Source organism: Mugil cephalus, chromosome 2 (assembly GCF_022458985.1).
Source record: "Mugil cephalus isolate CIBA_MC_2020 chromosome 2, CIBA_Mcephalus_1.1, whole genome shotgun sequence".
Lineage (NCBI taxonomy): Eukaryota > Metazoa > Chordata > Actinopteri > Mugiliformes > Mugilidae > Mugil > Mugil cephalus.
In genome coordinates, this window is record NC_061771.1 from 12,173,854 (window position 1) to 12,193,775 (window position 19,922).

Consider the following 19,922-nt stretch of genomic DNA (forward strand, 5'->3'; position numbering starts at 1 on the left):
ACCTGAATGTCACATAAGGACACCTGAGGCACTCTTTCCGGTTGGTTCTCATCTGTAAATGCAGGCAACGCAATACACCGACGTGTGATTTATGTGTGGCATGAGCTGGTTTGTTGCCTGACGTGAGGAAAATGGAGAAATTGATTTCTCCTGAATACATGTATGGGTTTCATACATGCATGTGGGTATTGTGTGTGTGTGTGTGTTTTCACGTTCACCTCTGCTCTGCTGGCGGTTAACCATACCACCGAGGGTCCAGCGGCGGTCCAGCCTCTTCAGATGGGCCTTGCGTCTTTTAGTAACTGATGACGGTGGTGATGAAGGTGATGAGCAACCAAAAGAGAAGATAAACAAACAAATAAGGAGTTAGTGTAAGAAGCACAGATTAGCAAACTGAAGAAAGGGAAGTTCTTGTCAGCAGGAGCAAAATAGTTTCAAACATCTGTATGAGGAAAGTAACTGGGTTGGGAAGCTGTTAATTAAGAAATACAGTGGCTGGGAGAGCTCAAGAGACCACGTGGAAATAGACCAAAGAAAAGCAAAGTAAAACACCTTCAGTGGTGTTTTTGGTGTTTATTTTCTGCTTTAACATTCCGATCACATGATTCCTTATAATTATATAATATAAAATATAAATATATAATATAAAAAAAATATTATTTTTTTATGTAAATTGACAGCATTAACAATATACATTTTTTTTATTTGAAGCTTCTTCCTCTTTTTTGGTGTCCACTGGAATATTTCCATTGTTGCTTGTGCTACTTGCAGTGTATTTCTGTATTCAGTGGTGTTGTGAGTATTCGCAGCGCATGTGTTATCAATCTCTTCTCTTCTCTTCTCTTCTCTTCTCTTCTCTTCTCTTCTCTTCTCTTCTCTTCTCTTCTCTTCTCTTCTCTTCTCTTGTGTATATGCATTTAGTTTTTTAAATTTAGATTTTTATGCATGTTTGAAGTGGAACCGTGTCTGTGCAGATCTGGTATGTCAGCATGCTACAGATGATAAATAATGAGCATCCGGTGTACCAGCGAAATGATATGGGTTAAACCAACACTCCAAGAGTTTTTGTTCCATACCATCTTGTGAAAACTTATTAACATAATGTAGCGTAAGGATCCATTTATATGCTCTAATCTATGGTGTGTATATAATCGATTAAAGCAAAAAAAGCCTTTAAATGAACCTACCACTGCCGTGAGAAGTGGCCTCTGTGAAATCAACTTTTCAAAGAGTTTTGTGAAATTACAGAAAATCAAATAGGTACATTTGAAAATGGCTTTATTTATAAAAATGCTCCTGCTCAACATCCACCCGCCTCCCTGCGTGTGCCTCTGCTACTTGTCACTTCCTCTCCCTTTTGATTCCTCGCTGCCTTTCCGTCTATCCATCCCACTGAGCATCACTCTGCTCCTGTTGACCCCCTAATTGAAATATCAGCTAAGGGAAGGCACAAAGGGAAATGTTATTTCGAGGTAATTTCAGCAGGGCCGAGCAGAGCCTGTCGGTTCCGCTGAGCTGTCAGCGGAATTAGGTTACAGGCCACGCAGAGATAATGAGATGTAAGAGACGTCAGGAAGCTGGAAGATCGGCAATGAGAAGTGACGATGTGTGCAAACACAGAGACATCAGGCCTAATGGGAAAACAGGGACTACTGACAGGAGTGCGGGGTATATTGACATGGAACCATGTGTATCCTTGTCACACGGGAGCTTTAATGAAAATTTACTCTCGGTCTTCTGTCTGTAGACTGGACCAGGCTTCCTATCTATAAGAAGCCAGTTGTACTGAGGTAAACCGATGATGTGGTTCAACTTTGAACTACCTGACTTCCTGCTCTACGACAGATTAATTCCTTCCTTCCTTGTCCTTTTTTGTGGAGCCTACATTACAGAAAATGCAGCTCGGTCACTGACAGTTCAGGCAATTCATCAGGATTAGCAGGCTTCCTGTGGGGACACAAAAATCTTCGTACATCTTTTTCCACGTACGCTGCCTAAGACTGCAACAAGTTCGCCAAATTCAGTCACAGCTGTACGGCAAAAATAAACAGCACTGGGCCGATAAGTCTCCATGCAAAAACTGACATTTTTACTTCCACCTAAACAAAACTGTAAATTAGAGAGTAAATTAACCTCCTGAGACTAAAGCATTTGTTTGGAATGAATCTCAATTTACATAAGATAAGGTTAAGACTTTTTGGGATTGGTAGGACCTAAAAAGTACAAAAAATAAGCATCATCTCTGAACTGGAAATAGTTTTTGGAAAAAAAAAATGTGGACACAAGTGTGTATTACAATGCAAAAGCAGAATTGGAAATGATGACTTGTTAAAGTTGCATGTCATATCAAACTAGAAAAGTTAATAAGCATAAATAAACGCATTACCCATCATAAAGTGCATTGACCCTTCACTACAGAAGAAGAAAGTGTCTCCTTATGAGGACAACATGTCTACATGAAGCAGAATAAGCTGCAACAAACCTAAAATGCAAGCAATGTCAACGTATGGGGACAAATACATTTAAATTATATATAGAGTTAAATTAATTACCAACTAAGACTGGAGGCTGCATACACTCTCGTACCACTGCCTTTTGTGGAATCGGATGCATAGGTGTGCTTAACGGCTCTGTGAAACATGCCAACTTCACACTCCTAAGGGCCGACTATATCCATGTAAATGGAAAAAAACTGCCAGGTTAAAAACAGGCACAATTCAGCAAATGGACCGTTTGCCTCGTTTGCCACCGAGCTGTTACTGAGCTGTTATTTCATCTGCAGCTCCTCCAACATTACAGGTAATTCCACTTTCACCGGGACCATCTATTAAATGCGTGTCTGTGCTGCAAAGAGAATGGAAAAACAAAACCAGCGAATAACAGAGAGTGTAGCAGCTGCGCAAGAGCCGTCGTCGTCATCGCAGAGTGTGTTACGTGTGTGTGCCATAATGCCACGGTCCACTGACGCATGTCTTGTAGGAAAGACAAAAAATGTTTGTTAGATATTCCAGAGGGATTCCGCCGTTTCATCGCCGCACACCGCTACAAATCGGCTGCGTGCATGCACCACAGAGTTTCGTTAGCATTTCTGCGCAGCCATGTGTGCACACTTGTGTGTTGCTGCGTGTTGTTTATCTCCATTGGATTCCCTCGGTCTACAAGCAGAAAGGGGGTTATGACACAGTGATGAAATGCTCCATCAGAGCAGTCAGACTAAACATGTGGGAGGAAAGGGTCACAACAAAACGAGGCTCCTGCAAGAGCTGCAGCCTCCCGGGGGAGTTGAAAGGAATTTTCTGTGGTGCCAAAATATTGCAACCCCTTTGGCTGCGGTCTGGTACCGTTTCACCATGGTGCTGCGACTGTGGTCTCCAAGGTTCCTAATGTGTGACTGGAAGTGTGTTTGTGAGTGTGTTTAGCGCCGATGTTTGTACACTGTTTTGAGATGTGAACACAGAACGAAAAAAAAAACCCTGATTGAGAAATCACGATCAGCAGACTTCTCTCGAATAATGACTCAGCCATGTGACGTTTATGCCTTCCCGTGTTTTATGAATCTCATAACATTGCGTGTGTGCGTGTGCGCGTGTGTGCACTAACCTTCTCCAGTCCTGGAAGTGCCCAGATCCAAATCGTCTCTGGTTCCATTCTGAGAGTCCAAGTATGTTGCTGGGACCCAGCCCTGCTCCTCTGCTGTGCTTACAAACCACCAGCCTAGAAAGTAAAGTAGAGGAAAGGAAGATGAACACATTATCACAGCTGAAGCCCGGGGGACGGCAGTGAGCTTTTTCCTGCGTACAGGTTTACAGTAACTGATGAAAATGGCTCATCAGTTGCTCTTCTCTCATCTGTAGTATAAAGTGACTGTATGGGAGCCAGGACTGCCACTGTCCTTGATGCAGCCTATGTATGAGTAGAGAAACTGTACATCTAATATGCTAGGCCTCGTCTCTATCGGAGTGACAGATGGTTCTGAGGCAGAATTTAATGCCGTCTGAAAGCTTCACCTACTTGGAAAGTTCTCTTGATCTCTAAACCAGAAACTGAACAACATTACAGAGGAAAAGAAAGAGTTGCAGCTTGGACCAAAACAGACATTTGGAAAACACTTGTTGGGACCGTTGAAGATGAATCTGTTATCAGCTGGAGGAGGTTAAAGGGCCACACTTTGGGATTACTCATCAGCAAGCATGTTCTACTGCTATGTCCCAAACTTTCCCAGAAGATTTCTAGTTCAGAGGTGATTAGCAGTGTTAGCGTTTAGTCATCTGTAGGGTTATCCATGGCTGAGGCTGACAACATAAAAACTCATAAAAAAATCACTCGGTTTATTTGAAATGCATGTGACGGTTGGTGGGATAGTTGTGTTAAACCAAAAACAATGTCAACCCAATGTTGGCCCTAGATGAATGACCAGGGATTTCATTAGTTAATAGGATTCAGTGTCTGGAAGGCAGAGAGTATCAAACTGCCCATTCAGATATTTGTGGATGTGAGTATATCACTGCATGCGTGATAAAAAGAAGAGTTTGCCAAAACAAAAGTGAGGGGACCTTTGCTATCTCTACCAAATTTCATGCTCATTTGTGTAATAGTTTACAAGACGGTTGACTTAAAACCATAGCCATCAATCTCATGGTGGTCTTAGAAGACGGGTCAGTGGACCACCAACGTAATTAGGATCCAACCCCTGGCAGCTCAAATGTCTAAAATAATCTGCTGAGATATTGCTTGCCAGATTGGCCAACTGACCAGCCAACCAGTTCCAGTGCTTGCAAGGCTTAAAATGAGTCATGACAACATGCTTATTTACCAAAAATAAAGATTTTCTTAACTGCTGTTCTTCTTTTTTCTTTCACAACCTTTTCCTTACACCATTTCAGAAACTTCTTGGATTGTCCATATTTTCTCTATCCTTTGTTCCTTGACCCAAATCTTCAGGTTTAGTGTTAGGTGTCTTAAGAAGCAGGAAATGTCTCCACTCCCAAATGACTTAAAAATCACGCCCCTGCATTACACTCCTTCTATCACAGCATTTGAAAAATACTGTCCCTGCTTCAGCGACGCTGTAGCTGTGGAGGAGAGAGATCATGCTTTGAGTACTACTGACTAATGAGGAGCTTGTGGACAAATCTATACAACTCTGTTACACCATTGGCTGAGCTGACTTGACACAATTGCAGAAACACATGTCACTTTGGGCCGCAACCAAAACCAAAAGAACCGAAAGGCAGTTCATCACTCGCATTTTGGCAACTAGCATGCGTCATTAAACGAAGAGTATGTTTACTGAATTTGACGTCTCAAAGAAATACTTTCGTCAGAGTAGTTCTGATCGAATCAGTGGAACTGAAAAAGCACCACAGACCATGTCACTTGTCTTAAAAATATGTGGTTTCATTAGCATTTTTGCTGTGCTGCCAATTCATGACACATCCTTTTAACTTACAGCTGACTCTGTCTGAGGCAAGACTGAGATTTTATATCACAGAACTTTACTTCTTACCATAGAAAGTACAAAAGAAGTGGGGAAGAATTTTTTTAAGGAGGAGGTGCTGCAGCATAGCAAAAGTTTCATGAAGTTGCTCGTGGGCTTTCCTACTTTAGTTGCTGCGCAGGCTAAATTTCCCCACTATCAAAGTACTTAAATTGGTCTGAAGTGACTGGCTTCAGTTAGAAGCCTGATTGAACGTGTATGTGCGGCAGGAGTGACAAAATAAAAACAAAGATGGGTGGAGATGAATGTTAAAGTGGAACAAAAACGGAAACAAACTATATATTTTTCTTCTCCCTCCAAATGAGTCCAATAATGAAGTCATCGCTGCTCCAACGTATTAACCGCCATATGGTTCCTCAACTCTCATGTGGTAAGACAAGCCGGGTGAATCAGCCCATCACGCCCTTTTTTTATTACCCGGCAAGACACCAATCACATTAACACGTATTATGAATGATGTGGAAAATATGCCGGCAACATTGAGCTGTATCATAGGGAAAGTAACAGTAATGGTAAAAAGGGCAATGGAGTGTTTCAAAACTACAACGCAGTTACAGTATGAGAAAGGACATATAATACATCTCCAATTCAAATTTAAACAGTGCGTGCATTGTAAAACTGCACAGCTGTTAAGGTGCAACACTCAATAAGAAACATTATCAACTAGTAAACTTGGAAACGCCAGACAATAACAAACAATACGTCAACAATTTTAAAATTGTACTTTAGGGGCCACTGTGTTAGGAAGATAATCAGTCCACTTTGAGTCGTATGGTTAGTCCAGGATTATTTGCATGTGTATTTGCAGATTAAACGGTCACACCAACAAAAGAGAATTCTTTTCTTAGTAAAAAATAGTTCGCTTTGTTTTTGCCACTGAACAGATCACAGCAGCCAGCTCCCTGCATCTGGCCTTAAACCCATATAAGCACAGTGAGGCCTGAGCCACCGGGAATTTTACAGCTTATGTGCACCATAAAAACACCTTCCTTCCAGCGTACGCCGCACAGAATCACAGTGAAATATCGTGGCCCCAAAACTTCCCCACAGCAAGTCCCATCTCACGGTGAACATGGGGGTTAATTCAACCTGAAGGCCAGCAGACACGTGGGGGCTTTAGCGCAGTAGCTGCAGCGAAGCTCATCCTGCCTGAGCTTCCTCACAGTCACACTAGCTTTCTGTTGACGCCTTGATTCCCGCAGAGACGTCACAGTGCAGTCAGGCTTCAGGAGAGGTCAGCGTGGTACAATTTGGACCCATCCAGATCAATTTAGGAGCCTGTTTTGCTTTGACTGGGGTAAGTAGCAGTCTCATATGAAATTGGACTTGACGTTATGGCAGTAATAGTATGCTAATTTAATCTTACACCATGGCTTGTGGTTTAAGAAGCCTGATGTTGTACTGAACTGTGATCGGTACACTGCTAGGTCTCGTTAACTCAAGAGGGGCTGTCACACTTGAGCATCCAGAGTCAGGTTTATGCCCGGGATGACGTACTGTGTATCACCGTAGATGTTCATATGCGTGCTGTCCACGCCGCCTCACAGGGTTTGGAATCATCCTCTTTTCGAGTTTGTGTTTTCATATCTTAAAGTTTATTTTCAGCAGAGTGAAAAATCTGCTTGGAAGCAAGAACAGCTTGGGCCATATGAAACACATTAGGGCTTTCATAGGCTGATTCATTGCAGCTACTCAAAAAGCTAAAGAAGAATTGGAGCCACCTGTACAGAGCAGAGCACGGGCTCCGCACTGAGACAAAATCAGGAGCTTTTCCTCGCTTCATCCCACCTGGTATGCGTTTGAAAAACAGAATAATAAATCTCCCACACCGCTAGAGGACTGAAAAGGCTGTTTGCTTTCGACAATGGTAGGTGCGAGCTCCCCAGCTGCTGCGTATCTCATCTCGCCTTAAATAGCTGAAGCAGATAAGGGCAGGTGATTGTGTGAAAACGGAACAAAAAAAGGAGGATAAACTTACTTTTTAATGCTACTAATGCTGAAAATGTGTTAGGACACAGACAACAACAAACAGCGGAGCAATATAAGGAGTGGTGAAGACATGACAGCAGCTGTGCAACATGACAACTACTGCAGCAGTGTCCTCAGTGAAAACACAGATGAACATTTTGACAGATTCCTGACAGAAGTCCAAATGTGAGGAATTATAAGCATGAAGGGTTTCCTCTCAAATGATATAAATTTAAAAAAAAAAAAGAAAGAAAATCTGCATACAGAAAAATGATTTGTAGGAGGTGAAATACATTTTTATACATTTTTTATATATTGCATGTATTTTCTTCACATAGGCACAGTGAAAGAAAATATCCCAAAGGCCAGAAACAGTGGGGCAAGCCTCTTTATCTTACTCACACATGCCAAACTTCAGACTGCATCATGTGCACACATGGCAGTGCAAAGCAAGGCTTTGACAGGACCCAGTTCCCCTATAAATCTAGCTCTGGAGAAAGTGGGCACAGTAAAAGCAGATAAATGAGGACCAGAGTGACTGCTACTCAACCTCGAACACAAACATACACTCTGACTCACAAAGGGTAAAACAGACTGCAGACGAAGGTTAAGGAAAACAAAACGGAGAGGGTGATGTGAGCACAAGTGACTGAATAAGAAAGATAGAAAACCAGAAACTCTTTAGCAGCCGGTTGGCAGCGTAGCCAACTTGAACCACGAGAGAAGTGGGCTGACCCTCATGTGTGAGATGCCTGTGGCCAGATCACAGCTTTCACAGAAAATCTGTCCCGTAGGAGGAGATCTGGACCAAAGATTGGCCGTCAGATGGAGAAGAAACACTCAATTAAAGTAAAGCAGAACTTGGCTCAGCATATGCATGGCATGATGCATAAACTGACCAGTGAAGTGGGGGAGGGTGTGGTGGGCTGGGAAACCACCAGTGTCAACTGTAGACAGTAACCACTTAGGTCATTTTTGTCACATACAGCAAGTCATGGAAGTAGTAGTGTGCAGAGTGGACCCAGACACTGTATTTGAAGCATACCAGTGACTTACATCAGTGTGTTGGCGATGCCAACACAGAGGATTCTGTCAAAAAGACACAAATAAGTGGTTGACACTCTTCATCATGGTTTTCTGTGCAGTGCCTTTGCAACAGATAACCTGGTAACTCATGTACTCCACAAATCAGCCTTTTTAGATTGTTGATCTGTGTATTTGATGATGACATTTTAACTAACGAGAACTATTGAGATCCATCTTATTTTACAAGCATTCACATGACACATCGCAGCGAACTCCATGGAAAAATGTTAGCCATCCTACACAGGATGAAAAACAATATCATTGTTGTTCATTGTAAATAACAATCTACTCTAGAACATTCATTATTAAACAGGATGAGATGTTACAATCCCTTGTGCCAAGACTCGAGGCAAAACACATTTAGAAGCCCAGTCCAACCAGCAGGCTAGTAGTCAGCTACCAACTACCAACCAACAACAAGACACCAACTAGCCTAGCCAGTAGCAGTAGGTCAAAAGTGATGGGATATGTGACTACATGTCAACTAACACGTCTCCCTTGTGCCAAGATTTTGGGCAAGACACATTTGGAAGCCAAGTCCAACTGGGAAAAAAAAAAAAAAAAAACTCGGGCTAGCTGTCAGCTAACTAACCAACTAGCATCAAGAAGACACCAGTTAACTAACCTAGCCAACAGCAATAGGCAGTATGTATTATATCACTGGGGTTTTCAAGTGCACACCAAAAAGTAATGACATGAAAATATAAACACATGCAACCACACATTTTGTCTGTTTATCCCAAAGAGTGTTACAGTGGTAACAGAGTACAGTCCCTCTCCCTAGCAAACGTTTCCTTGTGAGAGATCCCAAGCTATTGGGAAAGGAAAGACAAGATATATAAACTTGTGTCCAATAAACCTCTTAGCAGACGTGTTAAGGATACACCCTCAACTGGCACATTTTGTGCTGTGAATTCCTCAGCTCTCTCCTCCAGTTGAGTCAAGCCATCCTACAAAGGAGCCTCATATCAGACACACAATTGTTCAATACAGCACCCTACTGCTGCACCATGGCCTCAGAGGTACAGCCCCCTACAGAGAATCAATTCGACTGATGGTCTGTTCCTTCTTTTAGCGTCACTCATCAACAACCTACTGAGATCCCTGATCGTCTTCAGTTGGGGCAGCACCTCTGCCTCTGAGGCATATTTTACAGTATGTTTTAGAAAACAAGAAAAGATGCTGAACCACCGAGCGTACCTTCTATGTGGTGAAAGTCATGCTCAAAGAGTTCCTCAGATGGAAGCAAACATATCACCTTTCCTATGAAACATGACAAATAACTAACCGTGTGTACATGTTGGAGGCCTGCCATGAAAAAAAAACAACAAAAAAAAACAAGAGTCATGCTGGCTAAAGCGAGGTACGGTAGTGTGGGCGGGCTTCAGCAGCAGTGGCAGCTGTGAAAATGAACCACCACGGAGCAAGACAAATAAAAGGTGTCTGTAAAGGTAATGAAATGCATACTGCAGACTGTTGACTGCAGTGTGTGTGTGTGTTAGACTGTTGTTTTAACAGGTTGGAGTCAGCATACTATGTTACTGGTGGCTGGATGCACTCCATGTATGTCTGTGTGTGTTTAAGTGAGTCACACCAATGAGTAAAGCAATCCCAGAGTTTTGTGGGCCCGCTCAACTTCAACCAGAGCTACGGTGCTAATTTTCTGCTAGGTGTCTGAACATTTTATCGTCCAGGTGTCTAGTGAGGTTCCCAATCTGTTTTCTTTACAAAAAACGCTGAAATTAGAGACGGTCCAACAGTTGTGGGTTTTGTTTTAAAAGGAAATTGATTTACATACTCTTAGTTAGCTTGACATAACAGACCCAAGTGGATTTATGGGCTGCTCAACGACAAATGACTTATATTCAAAAAGGTTACACAGCAAAACCCACCGTCTTCCACATTTATACACACAAACACAACAGCACAAAATATGAACATGTGGGACAGCAGTTGTAATTTCTTGGTATTTCTTCCACCGCCGAGCTCTAACTGGAGTTTCTAGCTACACCATGTGTTTGCGTGCAATGATTGCCTGCATTTTCCTGCAGAGGTAAAGTGAAGGTCACAGTAAACAGAGTGGCGCAGTCACCGAGCACAGCTAGCTTATCACTGACCACAACAAAGCAGGCTGCTGCAGGAGAGGTCTGAAGGAATTTGAGGTGCGTGGAGAGACTTCTGAAGAGCAATAAAAATCGGACAGAGGTGAGAAAGAACGCAAGGGAGCTAGCAAGGGAAAAAAGAGATTAAAAGAGTGGTATCGGGAAAGACAGACAGACGGAGAGAGGACGAAGGGGGGGAGCAGATGTTTGGCTGCAGCTTCAAAGCCATAGTATTCCACGTTCCATCTATAAACAGCCCAGCACACTTTCCTTTCACTTTCTCCTCTTGGAGTTGTCCACACGGCCCTGGGGTTTGACGCGGATGTCTTTTCGATATATGATGTCCCAGGCTTACCCATGAGGTGACTGTCATTCCCCTTTCTTCCCCTCAACTTTTAATTAGGAACAGATTCCGCGGAGAGCAGCGAGCGGTGGAAGGCAGCGCTGCTTTTCAGGGCAGCGTATTGAATTGCCTGCTTATCTTTCTGCAGTGTAAGCAGATTCAAAGAATATGCCTTAAATAGGAGGACAACAATCGCTGCTGCATGAAGCCAGATGTGAAATTAGCCACAGTATTATCTTCACCAGGGATTGCAGAAGCTTCATCAATGGGATTAATTAGCAGTGTTGGTTTTCTGACCCAGATCTTCATCATCACCACCTAAAAATATCTCTGCATCCGTTCAGTGGACATGCTAAATGTTGGCAATTTTTTTGAAATAACCGTTATGTGTCTCAAAAGCATGCATGTGTTCACAGGATTTCAACATACACACTGGGAGTCTGCTAAGCTTTAATATGCCCACGTCTCACACGCCAAGTATGGCCACGCAAACTGCCTCTGTCAGAAAATACTTTGATATTCCACAGGGTCTTTTAAAGTAGTGAAATCGGAGAAGGTGTTTGAAACACTGAGGTTACACCAAGGCAAAATCACATTTATTTTTTTTCAAGTGTCTGAAAAACGTTCAGCTAAAGCAGTGCCAAGAATCCCAGTTGAGCCCAGATTAGTCATCAGCACAAAAGATTAGCCACTGTGTTAGCAGATACCCGGTGCCGTGTCAAAAAATGTCCAACACTGTGTAAATCAAACCCTAAGAAGACAAGTCAGCTACATCCAGCATTTGCGGAAAGTTTAAAACTTTAAGTACCGAATAACTAACTTTTGTAGAACCACCTCTCCAACCTACAGACAGCGAATGGAAAATAATGTTTTTTGGTGAACTTTAAGACACTTCAAAGTTTCATCTCCAAGTTAAAATGAGGTATGTGAGTGACATGAAACTCTTTTCCTAAGGTTTCTTCCTAGAAAGTCAACTTCAAGGTTCTAGTCTTCATTGGCATTCTAGGGTGGAAGCACTACATCCAAGTTTGAAGCTCATGTTACCTGCTTGATGTTTCCATAAAACACTGAGCCTCTGTTATTGAGTCAGAATGGTTACAAAGTGAAAGAGGATAGCTGGGACTTTTTAATAACCAGTGTTCACTAAACATCACGCCCTGCACTGACCCTACACACAGTATGGTATTTGTGTGAATGATAGCGTAGCGTGTGTCCACCCGTCAGCTAAAAATAGCCTCCTGTGACAAACACGCAACCCCACACCACCTTTGTGACACAGCAGCCTGTCTGGTACCTCCCAGTGCCTCTACATCAAATAATCAAACAGGATATTTTTAACTTCGACCCCTGAGGGTGCATCCGTGGCAAGCTAAAACCTCCACTGTCCCCAGACTGTCTGAGCTCAACTCTGAAGAATGAACCGACTGAAGCACATTAACACCTTTTTACTGCCCGGGGATGAAGCTAAGCGAAGGCAGCTAAGCTAGGGTCTTGTGAGGACGATAGCAAGCCATATACAGCCTAACCTTGACTGATGCTGTGTGTCAATGCTGAGGCTTGACTTCAGCGTCCCATGTGAACTCTGTCTCAAACAGGCTTCACTAATCCTGAACATCTTTTATGCTACCTGTGGTGCACCTTGATTACAGACATAGCCTACTCATGACACACTGAGGCGAAGGGCACGTTGAGCTCAGTACCCACTCAGTATTTCAATATTTCATGAAGTGTATGCTGGAACAGTAGCATTTTATATAGATGCAAATTGAATATGTTGTTGGTCACCTTTGGCCCATTGTTTCTTAATACAAGGTATAAAGCCTTTAGGGACATGCAATACAATATACTGGCAAAATTGAACACATCAGTGCTGAAATTCAAATGAATTTCATGACGTTTCCGGGTAAATGCAATTATTTCATAGCCTCAAGCTATCAGGAGCCTGTATTCTAAATGATCTGATGGGCAAGGTTATGGCACTAAACTTTAGCGCACTGTGAAGCTGGTCGACTAATAACTGAGGACCAGGTTTTGCTGTCAGCCTCATCAGATCCCCAGGGTACTGGGCAAGGTGCGGTGGAAAAAAATGCTGCCGAACATTCTGGTACGGACTCTGACAGCATTTCATCAGTTGACAAGCAATGCCACTTAACAGAGAGATGGCTTGTATGTTTCCATGTAGACTGGTGCAATTTATGAGCCTGTAAAATCATATAATTTTCCAGAACAGGGATTAGCAATATCTGGAAACAGCAGGAGGTCATAGGCTACGTGAGGTTGCAGAGTCAAGTCCACATAAAGGCAAGCAAATCTGCGCTGATCTCCTTTAATCAACTGTGACAAAATGCCCCGGAAACCTGGCAACAAGAAAGGGGTGGGTGCGACATATTTGGACAAATGACTTCTCCGGCAGGGTTTGTGGCTCAGGCGGCACACTAACCCAAAGGATCCTGTTTGCAGCTCAGAGGCAACGTCCTCATGGCAGATCCATTAGTCTCGGCTGATGAAACAGGGGAAGAAATGGTATTTTTCTCCACATACATTCTCCACTCCTGTCACTGTGCCTCTGAGATGATATCAGAAAGTGACGGAAAAAACATCTGTATAATTGCACGCGACTTAAAGTTTAGGCATTGTTTAGGTCCTAAACAACACCAAGCATTTGTGCCGTAAGTCCAACTGCAGCAACTCAAAAGACAGTGGGAGCGATAAGATACGACAAACGTCTCTTGCTGGATTCACACTGGGCATTGCAAGTGCAAGTCAATGTGTTAGAGCCGAATAAGGCTAACACAAAACACCAGCTGCAAGATTTAACTGTCATACGTTCATCCACGTTTGTCAGCGTGCACATATTGCCGCCCACTCTCTTGCAAGATCAGAAAAAAAAAATGTTTTATGATCTTCTGGATCTGCAAAAACGATGGGGTGACCCCCAGAAGTTCAAAAGTCGGTTCCATCTATCTTGCTTATCTCTGCATAGACTTTGCATTACGAATACAGTTGGTCAAAACGCGTCAGTCTAAATGCCATCTGGTAAATTCTGAATAGTTAACAAACAACCAGGTACCTTCAACTACCTCTAACAGGCCAGAAGAGCTTCTGATTTTGATCAAGTAACACAGGTCTGTGGCTAATTACCTAATGGACTTTTCTTTTTCTGTCTCATTCCTGCCTCCCCTTAGTCCAACATACTATATAATCCAACTGGCCACATATGCAGATTTATTTTCTCCAGCTGGGACATTCCTCCCTCCAGAGGCTCTTGAGTTCCCATGTCCAAGGAGGGACCAGAGGGAGAAAACCAGGACAGTGTCCCAGACGAGGCCTCTACTCCTCTTTCAGGGATGATTCCGGCTAACCCCCACCACCTCGGTGCTCCGTAAATCTCACTGTACACGACAGCAGCTCTTACATTGCAGGATACTTCCGCAGCGATGCGCGGAGTTAACAAACTGGAGGATATAACCACCCACAAAAACTGCCCCGCATATACAGCTTAGGATTTAACCGGTTCAGTGAAAACAGCTGGATGTTGACATATGAGGACAATAACTTCTCACAGGGGCAAAAAAAAAAACAACAGAACAACATCCAGCAGAGATGAACCCATAATTATGTCACGTCAAGCCTGTCAAAACCAGCTGAAATAGTCTGTGTAGGAATAAATAACAGCATGTGCTGTATGACAGCAGCTCAGTATGAAAAGGAAAAAACAATCTGAATTTCAAGAAGGAAATGAAAAAGAGGTAAAATTACAGCATTTCCTGGAGAGGATTAAAATATGTCTCTGCCCTCCACTGACACATACTAACTAGGATGTGAATAAAAAAAAAATAAAAAAAAAAATAAAAAAAATTAACAGCCAGACTGTCTGTGTCTTTAAAAACATAGAAAACAACCAGGAGGCTGCACCAAAGCTTTGGGCGCAGGAAAAGAGCTGTGGGATAATACAAGCTCTCAGATGTGTTTCTCTTGGCACATCCTCCGAGTGATGTCATCATCCACATCATCATCATCATCATCATCATTATCATCATCATCATCATCATCATCACGACTGTTTCTTCACTTCTTTGGCCCAGTTAATGACAACAGCATACAAATCCAGTTCTTGGGCAAGAGTCGCTCAGAGTTCAGAAGTTGTTCGTATAGCTCTTAGTGATTCAGGCCACGTTGAATGTCAAACACTTAAATAGAAAAGGTCTGTTGAGCAGATGCTGTGAAGCCGGATGTGGAGGAATAGTATCACTGTGAAAATGACTAGCTTGGACACAATTGTGAATATTCACTAAAAAAACAACAACAAATTTAAAGTTCAAGATTATAGACAAGAGCCAACCAGGACATTTGACAACTCAAAACTTCACCAGCAAAGCAAAATGGAGACAGTTTCTGGAGCTGACTTCCTTGAGTTTGACCGACAGCCACATCACAGGGGAAATAATTTCACACGCAACACATGTGCTCCGTCAAAACTTTTCATTTCACAATCATCTCCGTTTGCGCGGACCAAACGCCGCGTGAATAAAACACTGAGGCGACATCAAAACGTCGAGCAGGTTTGACGCTGAAACCGCCTCATTAAGGCACATAATCACTCAAAGATGTGCCAGCCAAGATAACTCGGATGAAAGGATTCACATGAGTAATCAGTGAACAGATAAGCGTTGAGAGAACGACGGCGACGCGGCCGCGTTGGTGCCAGACTTTCCGCGGAGCTCTACGGAGTTGTGCAAGCTTGCTGGCTGTCGGCGGCTGTTTGCTCGAAAAAATAAAAGACCAGGCGTGGGAGATTGCTAAACGGAATTCAGCAAGAGGCAAAAACAAGGTGTAAACTGAAGCGCAGCGTCTGGTGATGAAATGGAGTCGGGGCTCGGTTGTTTATGCCGAACGCACACACTTTGAAGTCAAGTCCGTCCAGTCAAAATCAACCGACGTCTGACTTGACGAACGCAACAGTGACCTCCATCCTCAGACGCTGGCTTCAGTCAGAAAAAAACAGCACCTCCAGGTGGTGCCAAACGCCCAGCCGGGAGACTGGGAGGAGAAGGGAGAGATGGAGGGAGAGCCAGGCGGCGTGAGCGGGAGGACTCTTGCAGGGGGTTTGGAAAGGAGGCAGCGACGTGGAGAGAAAGAGAAAAGACACCGGAGGAGTAGAGGGAGCATGACTGTGTATGGGCTCTGTTTATGCTATTATAGTCTACTCAGAGAGAATGAGACACAAACAGGAAGAAACAAACCAAATGTCAAGAAGTTCCAAAAACAATTCCGCGGCACTTTTCCACACAACACATGCGAGTAACAAAGCGGGGCTGTGGATCTGTGCGCGGATGGCTCTCGGACACACTCAAACATTCTCAGCTCAAAAGGAAAAACCACTCACCGCTTTCGCTCTTCTCAATCACGTCCACCGTCTCCCCGGCCTTGAGGCTGATCTCCGAGTTCTCCTGCCTCTCGTAGTTGGCTACGGCCACGTACTGCTCCAGCACCATGGGCTCCGAGCTGTCAATCCCTGAGGGGAAGAAACAGGCTGTCAGCCACCTGCCTGCCGTGGCACCCCGCGAACGCCCGCTGCACCCTAATACGCTGCTGCTGCTGCTGTTGCTGTTGCCTCCGTGCACCCGGTGTGCCGCCATGGGCCAACCCCCCGCTCCCTGCCGCCGCCGCCGCTGTGCCTCCCTGACCAATCAGATAGCGACCTCACGTCTCGGCTGCATTTCCCCAAACGTCTGGCCATACAGCTGAGTCGACCCCCGGCCCACGGCGAAACACTGAGGAGCATCGGAAGGCATCAAAACAAAAGGAGGGAGCGGGAGGAGACCGTCTGTAGGGGCTTCATCTCTCTGGCACCTACAGGGGGTCCATGACCAGAACCGGAATCAGAAAATCCAAAGACGGAGAGGGAAAAGGAGAGGGGGAAACAGGGGAGCTGCTGAAGGTCGGAGAGTGGGTAGAAGAATGGTGAAGTTTCCCTGTGGAAAATCAACAGTGCGGTTGAGAGGAAAGGCCTCCCCTCCACTGCCTTTGGGAGCCAGCCGTTGGACACGGAGTCGGAGGGGGGGTGAACACACCAATCATGGTAGTCGGCACTGCTGGCCTTAAATAGAAACATATGAGTGGACTAGAGAGAGAGAGGGAGAGAGGGAGAGAGAAGGAGGTTGGGTGCATGTTTATGTGAAACAAAAGAAGAAAGCCTTTCAGTTGGGGTTAGGCCGCTCTGTTTTCTCTCCCTCCTTCTCTCTCGTGTTTAACCTTTTAGACGCCAGCAGTGATTTCATTTGCTGACTTCACATGCTGCGTATCTGATCTGAGCTGCCGTCGAGCTCATTTGCTTGTTTGGCCACAGAGACGCGACCCACTCCGATTCAGAGGGGCTGTTCTGCAGAATACGTGTACTGGTCACATTACAGCAGTGGAATGACCAGGAAACAGTCCCACAATGAAAAGCCTATTTCCATATTAGCAATTTAAGGGGGAAGCACTGATATTAGATAGCTCAAAACACTGTGCATTAATGAAGTTGAACAGATGGTTAGGGATCGGAGTTGAGTTAAAGAAGCAACCTTGACGCCGACGCACTCACTCCTCAGGACGCTCTGACAGTCAGCTGTATTTCATGGACCATAACTACCATGTGTAACTCTCATTTAAATTTCTATGATGGCTCATGTTTCACACAGGCGCAACCCAAAAAAGTCTTCTTACTGGCTAAAACTAAAAGCAGAGACAGTGACTTTATAGTAACACGTACACTTGGCTTTCCAGAGTACGTTAAAGAGCACAATGTTTTCACCGTCTCATTCAGTGGCTTTGCTTTACCTTGATTCATTTCCACATTGACGGCTAATAGTGAAGACATCAAAACCATGAAGAATAAACATTTAACGTGAGGGCGTAGCCAAACGTTTGAGTTATAAAAGGACTTCTTTTCACAATTAAAAGTCAGGACTCGGACAGTTGGTGCTGTCGGTGGTCCTGAGGTGTGAGTCAGGAAGTAACTACATCAAATGGGAATGCATTCACAACCGATACAGAGAAAACCGTCACTCTTCCCGCAGATGGATACTGTTGCAACTAATGACAGCAACAAAGTAATAACTGATTAAACCAGGGGTCTTCAATGTTTTCCGTGCAAAGGACCCCAAATTGATGGAGAGATTAAGTAGGGAACCCCTGCCTACGATATGTGTTCTATATTAAATTCAACCTAGTGCTGTTTATGAATATACATTATTATTATCATTTTGCATTCAGTATTAAGCTATTTAAATAATATGCAGATTCAAATATTCTTTTTTTATTTCAAATGTGCAACAGTAGGGTGGCCATGCAACCGCCGTGAACAAACATACCTGACTGGTACACACAATTGACAGATTCAAGTTTTAATTTTACCTGGGGACTGAAAAAGCTCTTGGTTAATTGCAGGGAATCTGTCAAGAGTTAGCCTCGCGAACGACTCAGAAGTGTTATGGGCAGGAAGCTTAGATTGAGTGTGGCGCTGCACTTTTTAGACATGTCCTGTATCGCTGAATGAGTGAAGTGCTGCCAAAGATTTTGTGACCCCCCCCCGCAGAACCTCCGCGGACCCCCTCTTGAAGACCTATGGATTAAAGCTTTCTCAACAAATGCCTTAATCGCTGTTAACTGTTGGTCCTTGAAAATCGTCTTGCTGTCAGCGTCTTTTACAGCAGACCTGATAGTAGACTCTAAACACGTCGCTGTCGTAAACAAATTCAACTCCACGGAGCTGTTACTCCTCTGTCCCTGACCACATAAAGATAACGCATTTGCAGGAGCATCATCAGTTCCCAACTGAGCGATCAGGAGGTTTCTTGTCATTTAAGAGCCATCTAAAAAAACTTTTCTTTTTTTTTTACTTTTTGACCTACAAAGGCGTTTTTGTGTGAAGTACGGTTGGATGTGATGTATAGACAGAAGGGTGAGAGGAGAGACTGTCAAAACAGAGAACATGCAGCGGACAGATGACGGCCACAGATCCTGCTGAGTCGGCATTAGATGCACGAGACTAGGCAGGTGGAGGCTGGCCAGCTGCTGACCCCTACCAGGCATATACGGGCGGGATTAGACACAATGTGGAAGATGCTCCAAAACCAAAGATAAATAACAATGCAATACGCCTTACATGAAGGGCAAAAGCAGGTCAGCAGCAGCAGATATACAGTGTGTAATCTGGAGACGCTGGCCTAATTAGTGCAGCTGTTTTAGTTTCTTTACACGTACAGCTAAATCGGAGATAGTAACGTCTCTGCATTCAGCCACATTTTCTGAATGGGGTTAGACCCCGAACAAGAACAGTCTCTTAGCTGTGTAGTCCACAACAACACTTCTCTTAGTTAAACACACAAGTCTACATCTTAACAATATAACAGGTGGCAGTGCACTCATGCATTTAAGCTAACTAAAAGCAATCAAAAATAAAAAAGAAATGCATTTGCACACATTTCTATATGTAAAGGGAATAAATATACCTTTCTGTCTTCCTTTTTGAATTCTTTTTGGATTCAGAAGGACGAGATAAAGAAAATGAACATATTGGGGAGGACGTAAGCAGCCTAAATGCAGAGAGCAATCAAAGCAAGCCTGAGGTCATAAAGCAGCACAGATCCAGCTCTTTAAGAGCTTTATGCTGGAGTAATGGCATCAATGCCTTGTTGAGAAATACCGTGAATCCTGAAGACCTGTCACGGACTTAACTGCCCATGAAAGCGTTGGGGGTTCGCTCCAATTTTGTACAGAAATATTTTCCCTCTTTGTTGTTCCAGATTCAGACTGATGCACCGTTGGTTCTGATGGAAGCAGTGTCTCAAGTTACAGCTAAACATCTTTTAAGAACCTGGGATGTTTATTTGCGACAGAGAACATTTCAGTTGACTCTCTTGACTCATCAGTCCTGCAGACC

The 19,922-nt window shown here is 43.8% G+C and overlaps 1 protein-coding gene across 8 annotated transcripts in view; it reads right to left on the bottom strand.

Annotated features, from left to right (window-relative positions):
* sh3pxd2aa (SH3 and PX domains 2Aa) overlaps positions 1 to 19,922 on the bottom strand; it is a 95,217-nt gene that overhangs the window by 18,054 nt on the left and 57,241 nt on the right. For 5 of the 8 annotated variants that reach the window (XM_047577899.1, XM_047577898.1, XM_047577897.1 and 2 more), the window contains 3 exons: positions 16,383 to 16,511; positions 3,601 to 3,714; positions 219 to 302 (listed from right to left, as the gene is read on the bottom strand). In XM_047577899.1, coding sequence (XP_047433855.1) covers positions 219 to 302; positions 3,601 to 3,714; positions 16,383 to 16,511 — 327 coding nt within the window. The remainder of the gene's footprint in view (positions 1 to 218; positions 303 to 3,600; positions 3,715 to 16,382; positions 16,512 to 19,922) is intronic. The other 3 variants (XM_047577902.1, XM_047577903.1, XM_047577905.1) reach the window with 1 other exon arrangement.